General features: G+C 39.1%; 1 protein-coding gene across 1 annotated transcript in view; it reads left to right on the forward strand.

Annotated features, from left to right (window-relative positions):
* The window catches only part of RORB (RAR related orphan receptor B), a 131,006-nt gene that overhangs the window by 90,385 nt on the left and 14,219 nt on the right, over positions 1-26,402 (forward strand). The window contains exons 2-4 of the mRNA XM_062641680.1: positions 3,863-3,948; positions 8,174-8,315; positions 11,305-11,709. Coding sequence (XP_062497664.1) covers positions 3,863-3,948; positions 8,174-8,315; positions 11,305-11,709 — 633 coding nt within the window. The remainder of the gene's footprint in view (positions 1-3,862; positions 3,949-8,173; positions 8,316-11,304; positions 11,710-26,402) is intronic.

Here is a 26,402-nt window from a genome sequence, read left to right on the forward strand (position 1 = left end):
TCCAGAGGGACTTTGACACGCTTGTGAGGTGGGCTGATGCCAACCTTATGAAGTTTAACCATGACAAGTGCAAGGTCCTACACCTGGGTCGGAGCAATCCCAGGCACAGAGATTCAGAGAAGAGATTCAGAGCAGCCCTGCAGAGAAGGACTTGGGGGTGTTGGTTGATGAGAAAATGAACATGGGCCGGCTTCAGTGTGCATTTGCAGCCCAGAATGCCAACCGTATCCTGGGCTGCATCAAAAAGAGCGTGACCAGCAGGTCGAAGGAAGTGATCCTGCCCTTGTGAAGTGATCCTCTGCTCTTATGAGACCTCACTTGGAGTATTGTGTGCAGTTCTGGTGTGCTCAACATAAAAAAGACATGGAACTGTTGGAACAAGTCCAGAGGAGGGTCACGAGGATGATCAGAGGACCGGAGCACCTCCTGTATGCAGACAGGCTGAGTAAGTTGGGGCTGTTCAGCCTGGAGAAGAGAAGGCTGCATGGAGACCTCATAGCAGCCTTCCAATATCTGAAGGGGGCCTATAGGGATGCTGGAGAGGGACTCTTCATTAGGGACTGTAGTGACAGGACAAGGTGTACTGGGTTAAAACTTAAACAGGGGAAGTTTAGAGTGGATATAAGGAAGATGTTCTTTACTGTAAGGGTGGTGAGGCACTGGAATGGGTTGCTCAGTGAATCTGTGAATGCTCCATCCCTGGTGGCATTCAAGGCCAGGCTGGACAGAGTCTTGGGTGAGATGGTTTAGTGTGAGGTGTCCCTGCCCATGGCAGGGGGGTTGGAACTAGATGATCTTAAGGTCCTTTCCAACCCTAACTATTCTATGATTCTATGATTTTGCATTTGCTTCCTTAATAGAATTCCGCCTTTTTCCTGTTGTCCTAAGAGAATGAATTAGGTTCCAGGTGGTAAACTCAGCATCTGGGGATTATTATTGCTAGTCATGTAGAATTAATTACCATTGCATCACTCTTAATTTGTAGGGTGTCGTATTAAACTAGAGGCAGATCTCAACCCCAAAGAAATTTAAACTTAAGTGTAAAGTAAGAGATTAATACTGCAGAGAGACAGGATGATCCTGTGGTACTGATGAGAGAAGCTCAGTGGGTGATAAGGAGCAATCACGATGGAGCATGTATGCAAACATTATAAATTTTTTCTTAGGCATTAGGAGGGTGGTGGTTTTGCAGGCCTTTATCAAGTGATACATGTCAAGACAGGGTAAAAACTGAACATGGTTATTGAAAAATTGGACACATGGACAGTTGAGACCTGTGTTATTGCGTGAAAACAGGCAGGCACCATTATTTGTATTTGCACTTTGAAAGTTGATGCGTAGGTATGCAAATAGAAGTCTTTTAAAAGCGGAGAGAAGCAGATTTGTTCTTATTCCTTGCTCATGTTTACTACATTGGGAAAAAATAAGTTCTATTCCTGTGCTGCTGAAAGTTATCATGGTGGATACCCCACTATTATTAGTTCATTACTTTTTTGCCTCAATGTTGAGGTAGCTGTACTGAATCAGTGCATTTTATACTTGTAAGGGATTCCAAAGCAAGATACTTATTTTATAATAGCTATGAAGGTAGGATATACAAGTCCCTAAACTGTTTGTTGGTTTAAGAGGAGAAGGGAAGAAGAAAAATAACAGAAAATTATATGTGGCTGATCAAAGATGCAATGTGAAAAAGGTGTAGTAGCCTCTGACAATCATTAAATCTGCAAAAGAAACCTGGTACAGTGGGTGTTAATTACAGTAATTCAAGAGGTTTCTGGGAATACAGTGGCTTCTTTTTCATCTGGCTTGTACAATTAATGACTCAAGTTTTCTGTTAAGAATCCTTAAATCGTTCTGCTGTTTTATGAACAAAAAGAAATGCCTTGGAGACATTAGGCAGAGTTTAGTTTTCCAAACTTCTTCAAATGCCTTCTGTGTCCTAAAGATACTGTCTTTTCTGTGAGCTCTCTAAGGAGGCATGGAAGCAATTTCCTAGAGATCGTGTACTTACTAATTTATAGAATGGTTAGTTTTGAATAAGGGTTTGAATTAACTGATGAGTCGTAAGTTTATAAAGTATTTACTTCATATTCATTGCAGCCTGGATCCTTAGTATTTAGTGACCTGGTCTATAGATATTTACCATGAACATAGTGCTTATCATTGCAAGTTATGCATGGAATTATTGATTGCTCACAGAAATGAGTACTGTGCTAAATGCAACAAGTGTCACAGGGTCAATTCTTCTGTCTCCATTCTTAGTACTCCGTTCTTAGTTGCAGATATATATGCAAGTCACATTAAAAGTGCTTTCATATTGTTTGGGGTTTGGGTTTTTTTTATTCCTTTGTCTTGGCTTTTCCTGAAGATTTCCTCACATTCCCAACTGTAGTTCTTGCCTCCGACATTGACACGTCTTTGAGGCTTGTCAACATAAAGCAGTGTGTGGTCTCAGAGTTGAGCCTTTCTCATCTGTATGATTCCAGGCAGAGACCTGTGAGCAATTACTCAAACTAGCCTCTCACAGAGCAGTACCTGGAGGCATATATTTAAATGTTTTAATTATCTCAACAGGGATAAGGGATAGGAATTTTTGAGCAAGATAACCTGGCAAAATTGCTGAGGAACTGTAGATGCTTTTCTGTAGGGAATCGCCTTCTTTTTTATGCATCTATCATGTCTGGGTAACTAATGTATATTGGTTTCTTGAGAACGGAAAGAAACTACCACTGCCTAGTTCATGAAAACAAAATGGGATACAGAAGTTTACCCCAGAATTGTGGATAACATAATGAAGTTTTATTTCTAGATATGAACTTTCATAAAAAGACAGGAAATATTTTGGTTCTGGGGTGTCTCTGTCCAGAATATATTAGCAACAAATTACTATTTAATGCAATAAAATTAATCATCCTGGATTAGGAGCAATTTGAAAATGGTTTGCTTGCCTAAGCCTTGGCTAAAAGTGTGCCTGATCAGAGGCAATATATCTGAAAGGGAAAACAAATAGATCTTCCACTTATTCACAGTGCATCTAAATAGAATAAAGCCGCAGTCCTTCCCTACATTTCAGAGTTTGAGCTTTTACATTGTCGTAAAGGAAATGCACAAAGGATTCAAAGCAGTTGAGGCAAGCAAAAAAAATATGAAGGAATAAAAAAAAAACAAAAGGAATATGTTTTCCTTCTCTGAATTAAATGACCTTAATGTTTATAACAGGATCTGAAGCATATCCATATTCAAACATTTTCAGATAATACATGCCTTTCCCAGCATACAGCCACTGGCTGCTGTGGGCCTTCCCTCCCTGTGCTGAAACAAGGAGCTAAAAGAGAAGATATTAAGCAATCGCCTGCAAACTTAGCTCTACCAGTGGGATTGGTATCTTTGCGTGTCTTGAAGCCATAATCTGAAGGACGTGAAAACTTCATCACCTTTACTGCTTTGAAAAATGTGTCAAAATTCATCAATACTATATGTAATTCTACAAAGTGAGAAGTCATAAATACTTGAAATGAGTAACCAAGAACAATCTATATAATTATTTAGGAGCCCTGATGACTGTCATTAGCAATAATGATGATGAAATTAACAAGTAAAAACAAGAAATGAGAATATGAGGGAAAACTTGCTAATCTTGAGATATTTAAAATTGTTGAAGTTTTGTGGGCTATGGTAGAAGCTACATAAGTTAAAGCAATTAAAATTTGCCAAATAAAAGCATTCAGAAATGGACAGTTTGATATTGTCAGGAGGGTGATGAGATTGCCTGATGTCTGGCTATAGTTTTCAAGATCTTCATTTGAGAAAGAAATTAAATAGAATTATTTACTAAAAATGTTTGTCTTGCTTCCTTTTTCAGCACAAATTGAAGTGATACCATGCAAAATTTGTGGTGATAAGTCCTCTGGGATACACTATGGAGTCATCACATGTGAAGGATGCAAGGTATGAGATTTTAATACAGCAGAGTCATCAACATCTGCATTAGCCTCAGGCAAGAGTGTACAATAATACACTCTTACATGCTTTCATGCAGTGGTGCCAAAGGCTGTAAAGCCTCCTGCTGATATAGACGTGTTTCATACCTAACTTTACTAGTTGCTTTTCTTTTCATCAAATAGTCTTTACAGTTAACTCCCCGTTTGAAACATGAACTTACCACATCTCATGCAGTTTAAGTGCTGATACAGAGGCTGACAACTGTAAGTCACACCTGTTCTACCTTAAATCGACTTGAGAAATGGATTTCTTGTTTCCTATACAACCTGTGTAGCATTAGAAGTTGGTGCAGTATCTCAGTTCAACATCTTAAAAGCTTACAGGTGTCAGTTTGGTCCTATTTTATCCTCTTTGTATTCTCTGCAGGCAAATTGTAATCTCTGGGAGAAAAAATGCCTTACATTATAGGTAGTGTAAAAGGATCCTTTGTTTTCTTCCTTATAGGCTCCCGCACAGGGCAGTTGCTGGGAACTGGAGGTTAAAAAAACAAATGGGGAGGGAGGACAGGAAAAAAAACCTTTTCCAGGATACTAGTTGTATTCATGTATTATCACAGGCATTATTTCAAATAACACAAATCAGACCCCAAGCCAAGAGAAAAAAGGCTTCAGTTTTCACCCCCAAAATATTATCACAGGAGTTATATTATTACTCATGGAAAACCAGAATTTCATACTACATGGTGCTATTTCAGCTTTGACTGTAAATGTGAAATGATTAAGATGGAGGGGCAGCATCTCTAATTTCTTCTATGTGGAAGCACACAAACTATTATATTTGAAAGTGGGTGCATATTTGTAGAATGAAATAGCAATTCTGTGTTTGCCTAATACTTTACAAAATTTTAGAACATCTGAAAAATCTGAAAATTTGGGAGCAGTCATTCCCAAAAGAAACTTTTTAATGCCAACACAGCGAGAAGCAATATATTGTGAAATATCACATTTGTTTCCGAAAAGTTAACAATTGTAAACAGAACAACTTACAGCGTTTCACTGTCTTAGTGACATTGGACTAAAAATAAGCATCTTCTTATAATTATCATATGAAACAGAATTAGATTAATTGATCTAATACTTCAAAATATAGGCACAAAAGATACAGGAGAAAAATGTTTTAAACAGAAAAACCGCATCTTGTCACAGTACTCAGTTCCTACAGAGCTGTTAGGGGTAGAGTCACCTGTAGATGTGATTAAAGTCAATACTGGCCCTTATCTGTTCCTCAAGAGGAGATGATACCCCTCAGCTCTCTATGTAGACTGCTTATTGAGATAAAGAGCTTCTCTTCCACTTACAGTGCCTTTAACCCTATTGTTTTTGTGCCAGTTTTGCAGTATCAGATCTATTAGTCTAATCTGGTTTTGTGAGCCTGTTGTGAAAAAAGATGTCAGTTTTCACATTGGGTCAATGGGAGGCATTGCAGTCTGTCAGAGTTCTGTTTTAAGGTAAAGTACTGTCTGAGGCAGCGCAACTCTGTTCTTCATTGCCCACCAATTAAATAACTCTTTGTTCAGCCCACATACTCACTGGTCATTTCTGGTTTCTTTTGTCTGAATGCATTAAAAATCTGAATTAATTAAGAGGATGGCCATGTGTGGAAGAAGGAGGTGAGGACCACTCCACAAGCATGCACACACATGGAGCCAGACACCAGACAGCTGCAGGGTTTCAGGACACGGCGTCCAAAGATTGTACTGCCAGTGGCAGTGCTACAAACTTCAAGGGACAGGAAATCCTTTAAGTCTGTGTCTCTACATTAGCTATGTCACTGCAAATGTGTATTAGAAGTGCTTAAGGGGCAACTTAAATATTACTGCTGTTTCACAGGCATGCCTGCATACGCTGAATAACCTGCAGGACCCACTGAAGAAAACGGTGGCTTTGCCACTATCATCACTGAAAGGGTGAAAATGGAAGACAGGTTTCCATCCTGTCTGTCTTCATGACTCCTTCTTTTCCTGAGAAGCCTTTCATCATTTCTCCTGCCTGCAAAATATTTGCTATGGATTTTTTGTCATGATTTAGACAGTAGTTTGCATGACTGTTTCCCCTTTCAGACTGACTGTTGGTGATGGATAAACTGACTTGTTCAAGATGCAGAAAGACTTGTCAGTGTTGGGAGTATTGCAAAACCTGTCATTGAGACCATATCTCCTCAGTAATGAACTGCAGTGTCCTTTCTCAAATGGAATTATTCTCTGTAAATATAGCCAGTATTATATAAAGATCTCCTAAAAATGAAATTAAAGGATTGCCTGTACTTTGTAAGACAGCATTTAAATCTCTCTTTCTCAGGAGAAAAAGAGTACAAAATTGGGGGGGGGGGGGGTGTATGTTAACGTTATTTAATTAATTTGTTCTCTCAAATCCATATCCACTTAGGAGCTGCTAAAATCTAGATCTTTAAACCAGAAAACCCTTTGTATGTCAAACCCAAAATTGACTGTAAAGTACAGCAAGTAAAGCAGATATATCTGCAGTTAGCATCCATTTAGCCTTAAACTCACCTCCACAGTTTTGTGAAAGTTTTGGCCAGGCAGGGGCAGGTAAGTCCCCCCCCAGAGAGTTCCCCTAAAAGATATCCATGTTCTCAAAAGTGCAAATCATAAAACTTAATTTAGATTTTGAATATACTATAACTGCTGATAAAACCAGAACAGGCCAGATGAAATGAGTCTCTTCATGCTCAACCCCAGAAACTAGTACTGCTGGTGTTCCTTGGTGAGACACACCAAGTGAGACATCCTCTCCCTTCTTGTCACTGACACACCACATCATCCTCATTGGGTTCAACAAGACTTGAGCAAGAATTCAGGACTACCCATAGCAAGCAAATTTAGTCCTGTGACGCTGTCCTGTGTCTTCTTGTTTCCCCACTCTCACTCCTCCAAAACACATGGCTGCCATGATTCCCATGCTGGCTATTGCCACCTGTCAGCCTGTACAGTGATAACACAAGTCAGCTCTCGCTTTATGGCTCCATTCAGAGCTACTTGCAGGGCAGCCCAAATAGGCACAACCACTTTGGCATCATTCTCTTCTGGTGAGTAGTGTAACTACAGAAATAATGCTTTCTGCCCTTTTTCTCCTCATGGCTTCCTGCACTGGCTAGGCTGTCCTTCAGCTTCCCCACCACACAAAACTGCCGCTGCCTGTTTGCAGATGCCAAAATGGCCAATAAACTTCTCTTCTTTGTTTCTCTCTCTGTACTCTCTGTTCCTCCTGTCCTTTATTTTACAGGAAATAAAAGAATATTTTAAAATGCCTTCTGCCCCTTGCTTTCTCTCTCTAATCTTCACCTCCTGGTTTCATTTCCCTTGACGCATCCGCCGTTTCATGTCACTGCTACCAAAATTGTACCTCCTGGTGTAATTCAAAGCACCTGGGAGCTCATAAGGCCTTAAGTATGAGTTAATACTCCTTCTAGCCATCTGATCTTTAGCCTAATAGCCCAAAACTGGTCAGAAAAACCTTCTAGGAGATAGAATAACTACAATTTTTTTTTCAAAGATAAAATGGTTAATGTTATATTCTATTCAAATGGAAAATGTCATTACTTTCTCATGGTAGTGACTAAAGATGTTACTTTCTCCTTTGTGTGTTGGTTTTACTTGATACAGTCATTAAATCCTAGTGCTTTTGTGATGCTTGAATTTCAATTACTTTTCACTCCTGAAGTGTATGGTTGCTCCAGATCAGATTTACATTTGCCAGGTTAAATTGAACAGTAGACTTCAGCTTCTAATGCTGTGCATTTAGAAGCTGGTTATTACCAGTCTGTCATTAAAAGAAAAAAATAGTCAGAACTAGTACTTTAAAGTCATCTGTTTACAAATGCTGGCAAGTTTTTCCTCTACTAGGAGCAAACCTTAGACGATGCACGGTCATTATTGCACAATAAGAATACATTCTTTAACTGTAATTATTATTTGCATTTTAACAAAGTAGAATTATATTCTTTACAGAATAAAGCACAGTTCTCCTTATTATAAGTAGATGTTCTTTTTTTCACTATACAAGGCAAACACATCTGCAAAGCCATAGTATAAGTAGCATTGCACTAAATAAGAGTTTATTGTACTAATTTGTGTGGTTCTCTGTTTATGTGTGTGTGCGTGTACATATATGCACATCATAATACTCTGTCTTTTTTGCTCTCTTATCCCTAGGGATTCTTTCGGAGGAGTCAGCAGAACAATGCCTCTTACTCCTGCCCAAGGCAGAGAAACTGTTTAATTGACAGAACCAACAGAAATCGTTGCCAACACTGCCGACTACAGAAATGTCTTGCCCTGGGAATGTCTCGAGATGGTAAGGAGTCAGTTTCCTGCTTCACACCTAAACCCTTTGAAATTCTTCTTCACTACTGACTTACTTAAACTCCCTGTAGATTTCTGGAAAAAAGAAAGAAGAGAAGCTCCTTGCTTTGTAAGGCACATGCTGTGAGACACATATCTTTGCTATTTAGTTAACAAAGGATGCTATTTTCATGGGGAGGGTGGGGAAATCACAAAATGGAGAGCAGCGTTAGTTTGCAACAGTCAGAAGTGCAAAGTGTTGTTCTGATCAAAAGCACCAGAAGGTCACCTCTGGAGAGGTAGATTTGTATTCCAGTTTATATAATCTCTTATATTAAACATTAACATTTATCTTAATGTTAAATATTAACATGTGAAAGTATCCCTCTCCTTGAGATCTCTAAAGGTCTGTCACAGTAAATAGGCAGTTAAGAAGAAATTTGTACCTTGATAGCATTAGGGGGTTCTGTTTATTTTATTCAGAGCACTTGACCAAATATTTTGTATTACTAAAAAAGCATTTATTTTACCCTTACATTGCTCCCTGTCCCTGTCTGGGTCTGTAAAAGAAGCATTTCATAGTTTAACACTGAATTGGACACTACACCAGAAAAAAACTCCACCATGCATCCAACAACAGTATCCTTTGGTCCTTGAGGAGCTCTGGTCTACCTTCCAAGTTCCAACATGATCAGCAGAGTGAGAACACACGCTAGATAGAGGCGGTGGTCTGTGGGAGGCTTGGGCAAGGTTGTCAACAGCTGACCTGCCCCAGCCACCACTGCTAGTGCAGGGTGGTTTCAGCTCACAGACGCATCTTTTTTAAAATTATCAGCAAGTCCAAGAAAAAAAATGTTCTTTTATTGAAGGCAGGTTATGTTAATTTCAATTGCCTAACAGCAGTTTTCTGTCTTGGAAAATTTACACAAAATGTGTCATTTGAAATTAACAGTCACTGATGGAGAAGTACTCAAAGTGCAATTTCTTACCGCAGATTATAAACTTTTTTTAAATTTGGACTGTAGTAGGACTTTCCTACTTCAGTGTGCCTCATGTCTGACTGGAACAACTATGAGAGGGTTCTCACAGTCTAGCTTTTAATCCGTGAGGCATTTTTGGTCCTAGTGTGCAACTTACTTGAAGCCTTAGTTCCCAATTCTTCCCAGAGGACATAGAAGTAGTAACATTTCAGTAATTTAACAGCACATGCCTCTTTCCTAAAAGTAGCACCTTCCAATGATTTGAGCTATCACAGGAGCATTTTAATTTGACTGACAACACTGTCTTCCCAAACTATAATTCAGGGACCACTGCATACAGACAAAGGGAGTGATTCTTCTGACAGCATCGCTTTCTTGTCTCATTGTTTATGCAAGGGTGTTTATACTTAACAATTTTAAGAGCTCTTTTGAGTTTAAAATAGGTTGTATAGACTTTTTTAACAGAGAAATTCAATGTGATTTTTACCTCTCAGCCATGTAACATTCATTTTTATCATGCAGAGGCAGGATGCTAATTGACAGCAGCTGGAGAATCCAATTAATGAATATATAATGAGAATAAACAGTGGGTGTTTGTTTTTATTACTGAGGCCCTAAATTTGGAGAAAATACACTGTTGCATTTTTCAAAATACAGTCATTGTATATTGCCAGTAAGAGTATGCATTGCATTGTGAACTGATTCCAGGGGGAGGCTGTATTTGTGTGAGCTAGCTTGCAGCCTGTGTGAAGGTCTGCAAGTAAGTTGAGGCTGGCAACAAGAAATAAACCTCTTAGTGTAAAAAATTGCAAATAAATTGAAGAGGCTGCTATCTCCTTGTGTTCTGGTACTGCGTTTTCATATTATGCTCTTTATTTTCTGTTCTTTTTCCTGACTGAAGATTTTTCACATTCATCCACACATATAGACTCAGACTTTTCCCAAGGGCTATAGCTGAACTGTGGGGTAGCAAAAATGAGAGCAAAGCCCATCCTGTGCTAAGAAATTTGATGATTCTGAATTCATTCCAATTATAGATGGACTGGAAATACTCAATGTTGGAAAATACACTTCATAAAACATAGAAATTAGTATTTCCAAAGCAGTGTCCTCTTATCTGTGCTCTCAAAAATTCTGCTGAATTATTTGGAGTACAATTTTAGAGCCCTCATTTGTTGAAAAGCACAATTAACAACAAACTCTGCTCTGACATTCCAAGATCTAACCCAGTACAAAGTCAGCATTAAGAGAGAGATGTAGGGGGGGATAATCAGCTATGTCCCACTGTATATGCAGACTGTGGATTTACTCCTCCTAGTTCCACAGCAATCAGCCTGTCATTTTTGTAAATTTCAATCTCAGTGTAATGAACACTGTTCCTGGGAAGAGTAGTGTGCACTCTGATGTTTTCCTCCCTTTCTCATCAGAAGAAATGCACGGATTTATGCATGGAGATTATGTAAATTGATTGTGTAAATCCCTGAGACTTTCCTCTGTGGAAAAGATTACATCCATTTGCGCTGTTTACCTTCAAATCTGTTATTTTCCTCTAGGTTCTAACTCTAACCTGTAAGATTTTTTATTTTTTTTTTTAAGTGTGACGATAGCACCCCATTGAAAGGATGCGATAATAAGGCTTTAGGGCTTGTTTGCATCCAGAGTTCTAATCCCGTTAGAGCACTGTTTAAAGGTTTGTGGAAAGTTGGTAAGTCACATGGGATATAAATCTAAAGACTGTACATTTCATACAGCTCTGGGTTGTTGCTCAGTGAACACAGAGATGTAAAAGGATACGTGGTCTTTTTAACATTCACAGTAGAGAGTTGCTTGGCTGAGGTCCTCCTGTCAAATAGGAATCATTGTCATCACCTTGTAAATCCAAGCACACACTACTTTTTCCTTTGTGAGAGTTTTCACAGCAAAAGTAATGGCTGCAAGTAAATATCAAAAGAGTGGTGGGATTGAGGGGAATCAAGAAAAAATGAAAGATGTCAGTGGTTTGCATTGTGCTTTGCTTTTCAGCTGTGAAGTTTGGGAGAATGTCCAAAAAGCAGAGGGATAGCTTGTATGCTGAAGTGCAGAAGCACCAGCAGCGATTGCAGGAACAACGGCAGCAGCAGAGCGGTGAGGCAGAAGCCCTCGCCAGGGTTTACAGCAACAGCATCAGCAATGGCTTGAGCAACCTGAATAATGAAACTGGCAGCACCTACTCAAATGGGCACGTCATCGACCTGCCAAAGTCTGAGGGTTATTATAACGTGGATTCTACCCAGCCTTCCCCAGACCAGTCTGGGTTAGACATGACTGGAATCAAACAGATCAAGCAGGAACCTATCTATGACCTCACCTCCGTACCAAACTTGTTTACCTATAGTTCTTTCAACAATGGGCAATTAGCATCCATGGGGATATCCATGAGTGAAATAGGTAAGGAAAATTCTCATTCCTCTAGTATAGTGTATATATATATAAATTACATTGCAATACTGTTTTTATTAAAATATTATATAGGCATTCCATACACAGGTACGCAATAATTACCTGTTCACACATGTCTGTATGTGCACACACATATAGGGAGTAATTGAAAGAAAATCAGTCTGGCGGTAATTGACACAGTATCAAGGCAGTTGTAGTTTTACCAAAATCTTCAAATTATGCAGTTTCTTAAACTCAGCAGTTCATGTTCTGTTTATGAAATAGGAGCATCAAAGCAGGTGATGAATCAATCAGAACCAAGTGATAGTACTGGAAAGCTTGTTTCAAATGAGCTCATTACTAGCAGGGTTAAATGATCTCTTCAGCCATCCATCCATCCATCCATCCATCCATATGCTTGTAAACTCCCAGAATCCCTACAGAAGCTAATTCTAGTGTGTTTATTGTCGAAAAGCACCAGCTTGCTACTTCTGGTGTATGGATATATATGCAGAGCAAGATCACTGTATTCATGAGGTGCACAAACTCTGAATGTAGTTGCATGGATAACCTTGTTCCTCTGCTTGAATGCCTCCGAGAACCTGTTCCTTGATTTCTTCTTTAAAAAGTAGCAAAGAAACCTCTGTGAAACAAGTTTGAAAGACAACAGATTTCTGTTAATCTAATGCCTCTAGTCATACCTCTTAACGCAACTGGAAGTACTACTTCTATTATAAAGAAATAACATGAAAGAAGATTGTCATTCTAATTAGGTATTTCCAACCTCAACAAGTGAGGTATGCTGAGTCAATTGTGGTTGAGAATATAATCAAAGAGTAACACTTCATTACTGCAATTTAATTAAAAAGAAAGGAGGAAAAAAAAAAAAAGGTGATATTCAAGAGTACCCATAACAAATCAATTAATGTCACATGATAAAAATCAGGTACAGTTCTGGCCTGGCCTTGCTGCCTCATGGAGGTATACTGAGATGTCTAAATTTATGTGTACTCAGACTCACCGATGGCCCTGGAGATGGGGCATGCGCTCAATATATGTTGCAGAAAGGGTGTATGAAGTAGATACTGTTGGATTTAAGAAAAATGAAGGTGCAGCTAGAATCTGTAGCATATTTTCTACCCATGGCTGCTCATGTACAGGAAGCTGTGTAACAAATTGTGTACTTGAATTGCAAATTTGCTTTGGAGAAAGTTATGCTTTTCTGCCCCTCTGTTTAGTGGGACATGTTTTGTTATCTTGTTTGGCCTAGGCTGCTGTCCAGTAAAGTCCTACACCCCCAGCTTAGTAGTACAGAGGATTAGTAAGCTTTCCTTGCAGCTGTTGTGATCATGTGCATAGTACTCACATGTGGCTTGTGCAAATTTCACTTCTTAGCAGTGGTTCACAGTACTCCAGCTATGAGAGAGATAAGTCATAAGAGCTGTTTCCCTGGAGCACCCTGTACCGAAGAGAGATGTTCCCAGAGAGATTCAGAGCATGTACCAGAAACAGGACAATTCTGATAGTCCATGAATTAGGGTTTGTGCATAGTTGCAGAAGTGAGCCCAAAGAGAGAATATGGCCACTGGACTATATCCTTAGTTGCTAAAGGATCCCACTGAAGTCAGTGGGATCTTTTGACTCACAGATCTTTAGAGAATCATTGAACTTTTATCTCTTGCAGGATCACTTAGAAATAATGCATCCTTAAATAGTCACTTTTATTTTCTTCTCCGAGTCCTAAACCAGCCAGCCCTAAACACACCCCACATTTTCTGGTCTTTCATCCTCTTGTGTCATGCAGCCGGTGTTCCCATTCTGGGAAACACAAAGCAGCAAAAAGCACAGAACAGAGGGAGCAGGACATAGCAAAAGGCCTGTCTCTGAGCTGACAGCAAAATTCAGGTGTTGGGAGCTCCCTCTTTTCCTTTTGAAATTGGAATGGGGACTCCTAAATTGTTACGATTTTACCCAAATTCTACTGTATGTCATTTGTGGCACCCACAGCAAAGAGGTAAGGGTTTTAGTGAGAGGTAGTGTTGTATAACATGTCAGCTGACACAACTGAAAAAATGGAAGAAATGTACCATAAAATATTTGGATCAATGCACAGATAAATTACATTTTCAGTGTTTAAAAGCAACCAGAAAATGCGTTTTAATGCCACAGTGGATCGTTGGACCATCTGTAATGCTGCAGTCTCGCAGTCAAAGCAGGAAAACTCTAAGCACTGGGATGCATTGATTTCATATTACGGTGTTCTTAAATTTCACCACAGCATTTTATCTTACTCACTCCAGTGAGATTTAGGAACAAGCTCAACTCCTATTATATAGAAGGTACTGCCTTAACTGTTAGATGAAATCATAGAGAATATATAAGAGGAGATGGATCAGTGCATGATGGCATTGATCCTCATGCCTAATAGAAATTTCTTTATACTATCTTGTCTAGTGGTACACTGAATCATTGCCTAAAGTATCCCAATCATGTTAGTTCTTTTCCTCACTGAGGACTTCTACCAAATCAAAATTTCCTGGCTTAGTTTTCTTCTCATCTTTATATTCTGAATATACATCTGAATATACATCTGAAACCCATACACATGGGTTTTTTTAAGCACAGCATCTCTTGCCACTTGCCTGGTCTTGAGTGCAACCCTCTAATTTTTTTCCTCACAAATGAATACATGAGACTCCTTCCATCCTTAAGCTCCTAAAAGTTGCTTTAAGCTATCCAAGGGACAGACTTCTTCACAGGGAGACCAGAATCAAAGCAGTCTTTGCAGCTTCTACATCACATGCCAACTGATACCCAGTTCACTTACTCCTTCAATGTTATTACTTTGCTTGTTTCCCACTCACTTCTCTCCTGAGTAGGGCAGTTTTTATTAAGATATCTCTGACAGTTTAAATCTTTCATATTTTCTTATTTTTCTAACATTTTCAGTCCTGTTACATTATGTCTCAGTCCTCACTTGTGCTTTGTGACTTCTTCCAATTTAGATTTACCTCTTCATTTAGTTAGCATGCTTTGAACCCGCTCTTTCAGGTTATTAATGAAAATGTTAAATGCCTGTAAAACAAGTTCTAACAATGGTCCCTGCAGCACCTGACTAAACAACTTACTGCAATTGCATAAATTACGTCAGTGTTTACTTTTTGCTTGCTATACAACAGTAAGGTTGTCTGAAAAATCCAAATAACAAGTCTTCATTTGTCTGTCAGATTCAGTTATAAAAGTAATATTTTCTATGATAATTTGTGACATAATTTACACATCATTTACGTTCTTTTAATCACGTTAATTTTCTTATCCACCAAAAAGGAATCGAAATGGTCAGGCCTACTTTGATCTTTAACAGTTCTGTGCATCAATGTGAATGTGAAAGTACTCTTTTCCTGAACATACCTTCATCTACAGTACACTTTGTAGGGGAAATGGAAATTGTTCAACTTAACAGTCTTGAAATTTTACACAGCAAATGTTTCAACACATAGGATTAGAATGGCACAACAAGCAAAATATACCTTATCCTGTATTGCATGCTTACTAGTATCTGTAAATGCTGTACCAGGAAATAGGTGTAAGAGAAAGAGGTGCTGACAAATTAAAGTTCTGTAGGGCTCCTTCACATGTATTTAATACTAATATTCCTCCAAATGAGTTGAATAGTCCAGGGCACAACTGCACAATATCTGGTCACTACAGGATAGGTAATGTCTCCTACGGAAGACAAGGGTAAGTATGAGCAAAGAGCAGTTTCATATACAAACACAGATTTCTCATGTAAATTCCAGGGCTTATGATGGATGAAAGTTGAATAAAATCAGGTGGATCCCCATTAAGCAGAACTGTACCTTAGGCTCAGCCCACATTACTGTTCTATTTTCTGTAATAAAAAGAAACAGCATAAAGAAATCCATCCAAAGCTTGTAAATAAGTATATGGAAACAAAGCCTTAGTTTGGCATCATCTGCATTTCCAGGCCATCTCCTTTTTCTAGGAGAGGTATTTTTGTCCTTAACTCAAGGCAACTTATGGACACTTGATCTGGGTTGGTAGCAGGGTGAGCAGAGAACAAAATAGGTCAGATGCTGCAATCAGATGAGTTGTGCAGGCGCTTTCTTTACTGCTGTCCACAGATGGCATGATCAAGGTGTGTCCCACCAGCCAACAATACTTCCAGCACAGGAGACACCCATGGCCCGAGGGTGCATGCTGCCAGGAACCCTGTGACACAGTCCTGCTTTTGACCACCGTGCCATGTGCACATCTGGGAAGGCAGAAATTCCCTCAAACTGCAGGGTGAAATCCACTTGTCATGTCAAAAGGAAGAATTTGGTAATTTGCAGAACAGCTTTTTTCTCGCAGGGAGAGTCACAGAGGTCAGATGGTGTGTGGGAAATCCTAAAGGGAGGAGGGAGCTCCATTTCCTGACCTGGTAGCCCCATAGAGGAATGACAATGCTTGCTCCCAAGTGTGATTTTAAATTAGCAGGTATTAAAGGCTTGCTTTTAGACTTGGTCAAATTAAAGACCGTCTTGTTTAAATATATGTGCATAATATTATCTGTCACTGAGCTGAGCATTGCATTTTCCTCACAAAACACATGGCTCAGATCTTGGACTGTGAAAGTTAATGGAAAGGTTTCCCTGCCTTGAATGCAGTTGAGATTACCAGCCTATGATTTCCTAAAGATGGGAAGAAATAATTAGCAAACACTGTTGTGAAGAAAACAGGTTGGTTAAGGATTCACTCCAGGTCACATTGAAGACCTATAGTTGTGTGTATTTAGATGGTGAGTAAGGCAGTACTAGAGCATACAGGAGGTTACATATGCCAGCCTCTGTAGTAACAGAAAGTTTTATGCATACTTACATGGCATTTCTTCAGCATCAGTGCTTGAAAAGAAACTTACATTTCTACCAAAATTACAATGAAGTACTAAGGAAGGCTGGTTAGCTTGGGCCCAGTCTTCCCTTTCCTCAGTGTCTCTGACCCTGCTCTGTAGTGTGTATCTTAAGGTGAGCAATAGCTCACTAGGGCAGCCTCATGGTGAGAACTGAAGGAGATACCACCTTTCTTGCTCATCAAATCCACCATAAAGCACAGCTCTTTTAACCCTAACACATTGACAGGAAAATTACACTAAAGCAAAGCCTTCAAAATGTTTTAAAGACTGGTTCAAGATGGGTATGTAAAAGTAAAGCTCCCTTGGTAACTTAAAATGACACCCTGTGCTTATCTAAACCTTAGTTTAGCTGGGTTCATACATTTATCTCACAACCCACAGCGAGCAACTGTATATACTGTAAAGTTATTAAATTTCTATTGCTGCAATACTGTATAAGCAGGATCTTAGCGTTAAGTTCTCTCATTATCCCATCCTAAGTGGAGATCTTCACCTGGAAACATTTTCATGTCTTTTCAAATATGCTTGAAAGTCAGTCCCACACCTTCCTTCTTTCAGTACAAATCTTTCCATTAACTTTAGAAAAGTGTAATTTAATCCTCAATTATGGATGCCCACAGCTCTGCATGTTGAATATGCAGTGTATAAATCAGCATCAGCCTGATGTCTTAAAAAGTATGCTCTGCCTTGTTGTTGAAAGTTGCAAAAGCACTTACCTGGTGTAGTAAGCAATTTTTATTATTATTTTTTAACTTCTTTCTCCAGCATTTGTTCCCAGTGCAAAATCAGCATCGACAGTTTACTGAACATATATTGGTCAGTTAGATGTGGCCTGGGAGAGACCAAGGGACCCTGTAGGGATTGTCACATTCAAAATGCAATGAACCCATGCCTATGGTGAGATTAACGTCTGTGTTGACATGCCCTTTACAAGGCCACTGCTCACCATACGGTGAAGCAGAAATGATAGGTTCATGGCTGTAGTACTGCGTAATGTTTCTTCACCCCTTTTTCTAAGCCATAGTTTTAACAGCTCTCCTACCAAGGCTACCGTCAACGTTTTCAGGGCAGGTGCCTACCGCCTTACAGCTCTACTTCAGCAGAACAATGTTGCCATCTAGCGAACAACTAAAAATGTGCAGCATGTGCGTTTCGCTCAGATACCCTTAGGGCACTATATCTTACCGTCATTACCTATTTAAAGGTGACAATCAGAATGAATTAATATTTCATTACTCATTTCAGTTCATGTGACAAAACTTAGAACTTCTGCCTTTTTTTCCCCCTTATCATACATTCAAGAAGAGAACAGCGAATGGCAAGATTTAAAACTTACTTGACAGCACTGCTCGGTTAGGAAACACTTCAATTTCATAAAAAACGGACAGAAAAGTGGCAAAATAAATTAGAGCATTATGGTGCTGAAACATTCTAGCTAAACTGATGTTGGAGGGAATGGTGGCTTTTTATAACTGTAGATTATGATTTCATGAAGCATATATTTAGAAGTTAATTTACCCAATAAAATCAACAAATAATAAAATATTAGCAGAAACGTTGAGTAAAATGTAAAATTTTTGAAAGTTCATGAAATTTATTTTTATCTTTTCCCACCTCCAAATTACTAATCTTTGTTTATTTGTAAATGTAGAGGAAACCCAGACTAATCACAGATATACATAAAGCTTTTAATGAGTTTATGTTGCCCAACCCAGTAGTTTAAATATCCAAATATTCATAAATAACTGATTATGTTATATTTTACTAACTGCATATTTTAGCACTTCCTGATTTATGAAGGCTTAGGGAGGGCACAGTTTGTGTTATAACTCTTGATGTAGATTTGGAAAATACAGTTTTCTAGAAGGTACTATATTTAGGCAGTATATTATTTCCACCCTGTGGTTTTCAAATCACTGGGCATTCTCACAGTAACTGCAGTGGACTTTGGATCAGTTGCATGTTGGTACTGGCAGTCCTTAGCACAAACTGTAGCAGCTCAATAAGCATGATGCAGTGTGCTTTTTTGACTCTAATTCAAATTTATACAGTAAAGTAATTACTTAAAATTATTTGAAAATTGAGTAGGTAGCCTAAAAATATACCCAAGACTGGATTTTCCTGCAAATTATAAAGCTTTTTGGCTATTTCTGAAAGCAGTTTCACTTTTCATGCATCTAAATCTCTCCATATGTCAAATGCAGGCCAACTACTTATGTCACAATAATTTTACAAATTATGACCATTGGCAGTATTCCTAGCTGGGGTTTCATCACAGAGAGGCCATGCACTAGAGACGCTGCAGAAAAGGCCATTTTAAATATTGTCTTTTATTTTTATTGCGCGGATAAGTGTTGCAAGTGGGAATGCAATCAAGAGCTCTGTTCACAGAGAGGTAAAATGTAATAACTTCTGACATAAGATGCATGTTTTCAAGAAAATAAAATCGCCTACTGACCATGTTGTTCTGCAGGACCCAAGACACTGGGGTCTCAGCTTAACTGTGCTCATGATTATTTGAACAATGTAAGTAGCTGGATTAAGCAGTGAAATGAATAAAATCAGTGACATCTTTTAACTGAGATTAAGGATGGGGAACATTTTGTGATATTTCATTCTGTCTGACTTGGTTTTCAGATTGCTTTACAAATTAATTAAAGAGATGCATTCAAACTTAATCTATAGCTTACATTTCTAAAGCATGATAATATAGTTCTTTAAAGTCATTAAATTTCTAATCCATTAAAGCAACTATATAAAATTCCTCCTTTCTTAAAAGATATGAATTTTTCTTGCATAACCAACCTTGACAAAATATGTTCATTCTACTGAAAATCCAAAAAGGATTTAGAAAGCAACGATTTGTAGCAGTGAAAATATGTAAAATACTATATCATGCATCCCATATATTACCATATATCAATCATGACAATCTTCTCAGGAATGACACTGTGCTGTGAATATTGTCAGATTAGAGATCACACAAAAAGATCTATGTAAAGCTAACGGTATAATGAGTACTGGGGTGTGCTGCTGCCACCAGCTGTAGGAATAGCTATTTGGTTGATTTCCTGTTGTAAGCTTCACAGCAGCAGTGTCAATAGCAGAAACCCTCAAAAAGAGAAGACCAGAGCAGTTGCCGGGGTACAGAGGGCCTGGGACGTGTGAAGGATGCTGTCTTGCAGGGTTGTGTCTCACACACAACCCCAAGGAGGCAAAAATAACACTGCAGATGATAATGAAGAGGGCAAGGCAGTGATGACTTAGGAATCACTGTAGTATTTAGAAGTGGCATACTATCTGCAAAAATTGTTGTGAATTAGTAGTGATACATTGCTTACTTCCTTATCTGAGTAATCCGTTTATCTCAGTGTCAGTGCTCCCTGTCCTTAATGTTTGTGTAATGTTGCTTCTGAGTAGTCAGCACTGACAATATGCATACTTACCTTGTGCTTAATCTGGGGTCCATACTGTATTTCTTTGCTATCCTAGACATCATTCGACTGTTCTTTAACCTGCAGGCACATGGAAGCCAGCAGAAGTTTGTTTTTAGTTTCCTGGTACACATGCAACATCCTAAGTTTGACTTCCCGAGGGCATAGTTCACTTTTTTTTTTTATACTGTATGCTTTCTGTCTGTAAGATTTCATCACTCATTGCATACTTTTCACTATTTTACACCTTATTCTTGAGAATAATGTAATTCTGCTTGTTCCAGTTTGCAGTGCTGTTTACAGCTCTATAGTTAACAATATCTTTATTCAATGCATTCAGTTTTGATATTTTATTTCATAGAACAGCAACAATTCTTTTATGCAAGAGTGAAAAGATGTGAGAGAAAATTGGAGTGAAACATGCTGGAGAGGCACATGGATGTATTTAGTGGAAAAATACAATGCAGTAAGATATAGGCCTCAGACAAATTCTGAAACGGATTATCAGAACACAGTTTTTATAGTGCAGTAGTCTTGCAGGGATGAAAGTCACATGTAAACTACAACAGTTAAAGCAAGATATTAAGGCATGGAGTGCTGTCTTGTGTTCTTTTATGACTGCATGGATATTTTTTTTCTCGTGATTACTGAAATCTCTGTTACTGCTTATGATGACCAAATTGTTTCACTTTCTGACAATATACACTAACAGCACTTTCATCCACCTCAGATGCCACACTACAGTAAAACAGAACCATCATTTTGTCATTACTTTGTAAAGCATTTCTGTGCCTAGATTGCTTAAAATCTGTATAAAAATCTAAATGTAAGCCTGTGAGAGTGAAAGAAGTGCTAAGATGTGTGTCTAAAATGCATGTCCCAGCCTTTTGCAGACTCCGACAGGGCAAACCCTCCCAACCCTAGTTTAAAACCCATAATATTCCAATTGTTCTGTGCGTATTTGTAGGTTTTGTAGTGAACACTGTCACTCCAGCAATGTTTGCTTAATTGTAGTAAATGAAACCACATTCTTTCTTCGGAACAGTCTAGATTTCAATATAAAGATCTCTTTGTGTAAGCTGTCCTGGAAGAAGTTAGGAAAGAGCTCATCTCAATAAATTTGTGATAATTATATGGTGCCTGTAGAGTCCATGTCCTGTAAGCTCTAGTGATTGCCATGGTTAGTGCTTTTGCTGCCAGCTAAATGATTTCTAATTAGTTCAAAATACACACTTTACTAAATTGGCTGAGACCCAGCAAAAGTATTAATAAGTGGAGACCTTTAAAGCATTTATAAAGATCCTCTAGGATTTAACAGAATACTAGGTCCATCCTCTAGGTTCCTTCGGACTGGGACTTCATTCAATTGTATTGTCATTTGTTGAAATTTATTCGCATTTTTTTGAAAGCAAATGAAAATTATGTATTTCAAAAGGAGAGGAAATACAGAATTCACACACATAACATTGACTCAGTGTGCAATCTGTTCCTGACAGTAAGCATTCAATAACTTGAACACAAGGGAGGGTTATTCCTGAACTAAATTCAAGCACTTGTAGTCTCAGATGAGTGTTTTAATGTTTCATATCATCTTCCTAGGCTGCATATTGTGTAGCGTTACAAATTTATTAAACAAATGGGGATTCTGAAACTTGTCAGTCTATCTATAACAGTTTTTGAAAGGGACATTTTTGTGCATTATGGTATTGAGAATGCCAGGGACAGATGAAAAACGGGATGAGGTTTTTGCAACCACTTTTAGGAAAAAGTGATCCCACTTTTCTGCAAAAAAAAAAAGTTCATATTTTTCAGCCAGTTCATTTAAAAGAATTGGGACCTATTATTCATGTTTGACAGCAACCACAAGACATAGTTTTGCTTTGTTACCTGCACCAGTGTCTCTACTACTAAGAATTTATTGAGCTAATCGGTATAATGAAACTTTTCATTTTGCAGTCTTATTACCCTTGAATTAGAATACAGAAGAGTGTGAATCTGATACTAGCTTGGCATTATTTTGGATCCTAGAACAAAGATTTTATTTAGAATGTTTAGCTGGAGATTTCAAAGTTGTATGAACTGATACCCAAGCTTACAGCAGCCAGCCAAAGATGTGGTATTTTGCTGCATTAATTCAAAGGGTATCCCTGTGAGAGCTCAACTTAGGATATAAGCTGAGATGAGCTCTTAGCTACTCAACTGGATCCTAAGGGTAAGTGGCAAATTAAAAATTCATTATTCATTTTAATTGAGGATGATTATCAGTGTTTTAGGAGGCACACTTCAAAGTTCTTCAGTTCCCAGTGCAAAAGAAGGAAATGCTGAGAAAAACTGAGAGTCTCTCCTGAGAAAAGAGAGACAAATGAAAGAACTAAAGAGCCTGTAGGAAACAGACACTGCTGAATAGTCTGGATAATTTCCACTTAGCAGGCCAAATTCACAGCTGGTGAATGCCATGTGCAGTTCATGGAGTTATTGCACCCATCCCCGCCAGCATTTTACTTGACCCAAAGTTCAGAGTTTTTTCCTCAGTATTGTAGTTTGAGATCTCTGAATGTTACAAGGAGTTGGTGAAAAAGGCAGGACTGACTCATCAGCTGATGATAGACCCCTGCAGGTCTGTGCTATGCTGATTTATATTATATAGGTTGCAATGTTCAGTTCTCTGTATGTATTCAGGATTTTAGCAGCTCCTAACCCACTGGTGCAATACATGTTTGAGTTATCATAACCTTTGGAGAATGCTTTTCATGAGGTGTCTACTGAAATCTAAAAAAAGAAATTACATTAGGGAAAAAAAAGGATAGGGGAAAAAAAAATACAAAAGGGCCCAGCAGAGTAGCCAAAACTGCAAATAGAAAAGGTCATTTGCTGTTCTGGAAGTTGTTGGGAGCTTTATTCCCAAGTTTATGTGAGAGGTATATAGCTTGTGCACTGTTGCTCTTCACTAGCAACATATACTTTTGGTTTTGCTAATGGAATAGGGCTTTTGCAGGCTTGCTGTCTGCCCAGTCCTTCTGTCAGGACCATCCAACACTTAGAATCATAGAATAGTTAGTGTTGGAAGGGACCTTAAGATCATCTAGTTCCAACGCCCCTGCCATGGGCAGGGACATTTATTTACCTACTGTCCAGCTTAAGTGAAGGGAAGCAGAATCTCAGCTGCTTGAGCTTCAGCAGGCTTTTAAAAAGGGGCTGTCCTGCAGGTGATGGAGCAAGACAACATTAAAGAAAAGCAGAAGCTATGACCCAAGCCCATGTTCACCCCAATAGATGGTGGTTGCTCACCACCTGAGCAGGGCAGCCCCTAGTATGTGTTCAGGGCGCCCTTAACCCAGCCAAGCACAGGGGACGGGAGGTCAGAGAGGGAATGGCAAGTGATATTTGACACATCTATAGGAAACTATGGTGGGTTTGTTGCACTAATTGTCCTATAGCTTACTTCACTCTTCACTGGGCCATCCTCAGATCTTTCTGTTCTCTCTGTAGATCTTGGTAGGCCAGGCTAAATTTAAAGCCACTTTGTCTCCTAAAGCAGCATTAATCTCTTTGACCCTCTTCATCCCTATCTTGTCTATGTTTTATATTCCACATCTGACTCTCCAGATGCTGCTTTTCCCTGAGAGCTTTATCTAATTCTGTTAGCACCAGTGAGATCCCTAGTTATGCATCAGGAAAGTTCCCATCAATATTTGCACGTGGCCTCTTTCAGATACTGGCCTCAACAGCCTTGTTTGTAAGCACTGAGCCACAAGCCCAAGGGGACGTGTCATAGATCTTTCATTTATCCTGTTACCATGGTCCCTTTCACGTTGTACAGCTTTTATTTCACCCACTGTACATCTTACTCTTTTTTTTTTTTTTTTTTGCTACGTCTAGTTATAGGTATTAAGGCAGTCTTGTCTGACAAGCTGCATGTCACAGACCACAAAATTACATACAAGCACACAGTATTTCTTTCAAGCAATCCACAATTTTTTCTCTTAATGGGAAAAACCTGTTTGACGTATAATCCTTCAGCTTCCTAATATATAATTTTCAGCTAGTTCTGGACATCTCCTTCTATGCATTTGAGTTATTTTTTTTTTACACTGCTGAATTGCAATGTCCCAATTAATTTATCTCCCCATCTTGCTGGGCATCTTTTGAAGCCTGTCGTGGGTTCAGCAGTAGCAGTCTTTTTTTCCCCTTCTTGGTGGCTGGTGCAGTGCAGTGTTTTGACTTTCAGCTCAGGAACAGAGCTGATAACAAGGATGTTTTGGTTTGGCCAAGGACTTTGTGAGCCTCATGCTCTGCCAGGGAGGAGGGGAAGCCGGGAGGAAGCAGAGACAGGACACCTGACCCAAACTGACCAAAGAGGTATTCCATACCACAGCACGTCATGCCCAGGATGTAACTGGGAGTTAGCCGGAAGGGCTGGGGGACTGCAGGGTTGGAGGAGGTATGGGTCGGAGCTTGGTCGGGCTTGGGGGGCGAGTTATCGGTCAGCTGGTGCTGAGGTGTTGTATTCTCTTCCCTTGTTATTTCCTTTATCATTATTATCATTGGTGATAGCAGTAGTGATTTGTGTTATACCTTAGTTACTAAACTGTTCTTATCTCAACCCGTGGGAGTTGCATTCTTTTCGATTCTCCTCTCTGTCCCTCTGGGAGCAGGGGGAGGGCAAGAAAGGGGGGGAAGTGAGCAAACGAATTACCTGACTGGGTTTAAACCACGACAAAGCCCCACCAGCAGTATCTGAGCTGCTGTAAGAGGAAAGGCAGTGTTGCCACCAGCTGCAGGATATGGAGGCCGGCCCAGTCTCTCAGCTTTCTGCTCTCCAGTCATGCCAATCAACAATATCTAGGTTTCCTTGTCACCCCTAAGAATGGAAAAGACTTTAAAGCTAGAATACTGACCCATTAGAGAAAACCAGTCAGATATATGCAGGACAGAAATGAAATATAAGTGGTCATTCCAGGGTAAGCCTTATTTGAGTATTTCTGACTTTTCAAGACCTCATATTACCTATAACTATTGACTGTTTTCTTGAGTATGTTGTTTCTGGTTTATCTCTTTGGAAGCAAGTAGTTTTTTATAGAAACAATAGGAACATGTTGTTGTCTGTGGACCATGTTTCCCAGGTATACTCAGTTTTCCAGGCTATGCTGTGTCTGTCAGGTTCCACGATATCATGTAATATGAAAGGATCATGATGTATGTGTAGGAGATACTGCCCTAATATTATAAACAAAGTATGGAGACTTTGGAGGAGTGAAACACCTAGGCCTACATTTGTGTTTACGTACTACAGCAGATAAGCTTTACAAATCCTCCAGTTTACATCTGTAATTATAATGCTGGTGGTGTACTATCATGCAGGCTCAGTAATTCTTTTGGTTGGAATCTTTAATTTGCACTCAGCAGCTGCAGCAGTTGGTGCTTGTAAAAGAAAGTATTGCAGACTTTGATTCTCACACCTGAGTGGCCAGCATAATCTCCTTTGTTTTCCTTTTCATAATGCAAGCCTTGCAAATCTTGTAAATTGCACAAATGGAAACTGACAACATTTCAAGCAGAAATGAAGTTCACATTGAGGTCACAAAAATGGAGTTGTCTCTTATAGTCCTCACAACACATCCAAACAGGATTCCTAGATGTGTCTGTGCAGCTTCCAGTGTAAGGGGATCCTTGAAATCTCTGGCCTAAGATTTTTGAAAACAAAACAAACAGTCAAGATTTGGTGCTTTGACTAATTTTGCTGGACTCTTCTAGCCTGGAGAATAGGAGGGACATTGCTGTTGAGCACCTCCCCAGCAGAGTACCTCCATAGGATTAAGGCCATAGCCCCTCTAGCAAGGCAATAGCTCTCCATGTCGCTCTAAGAAGCTGTTTGCTTTTTTTCCTCATTGACATTTTTTCCTAGTTCTACTAAAAGAATTAATCTGTCGAATTCACTTGCCAGCAGTGCTTCAGAGCTGCCAGGTCTCATGGAAATGAATCATGGTTTTGCCCAGCACATTAGCTGTGCCATGTGACAGGACAGTTTCCATTAGATGTCAGTACGTTCTTCCAGTGATTTAAGAACCTCTTTCTGCATGGGATTTCTGAGATCTGTGCTGATTCCGACTTCATTAGTGAAAAGATGGAAAAGTGGCAGAAAAATGAAAATGACAGGAAAAAAGGTATGGTCTTTGAAACCTTATGAGAGTGATGTTTGTTGCTCTACCTGTATTGGATCATCTGCTGATGGACCATCTGAGAAGACAAGACAGGCTTATACTTATTTAATCTTTGCATCATGTCATGTCTGCATACTCAGTGTATGCTACATTTGCATGAAACTTCCTCCAGTGACTCCACTGTTGAGTGTA

This window comes from Pezoporus occidentalis, unplaced genomic scaffold (assembly GCF_034315485.1).
Source record: "Pezoporus occidentalis ecotype Australia unplaced genomic scaffold, CSIRO_AGI_Poc_V1 ctg117, whole genome shotgun sequence".
Taxonomy (NCBI): domain Eukaryota; kingdom Metazoa; phylum Chordata; class Aves; order Psittaciformes; family Psittacidae; genus Pezoporus; species Pezoporus occidentalis.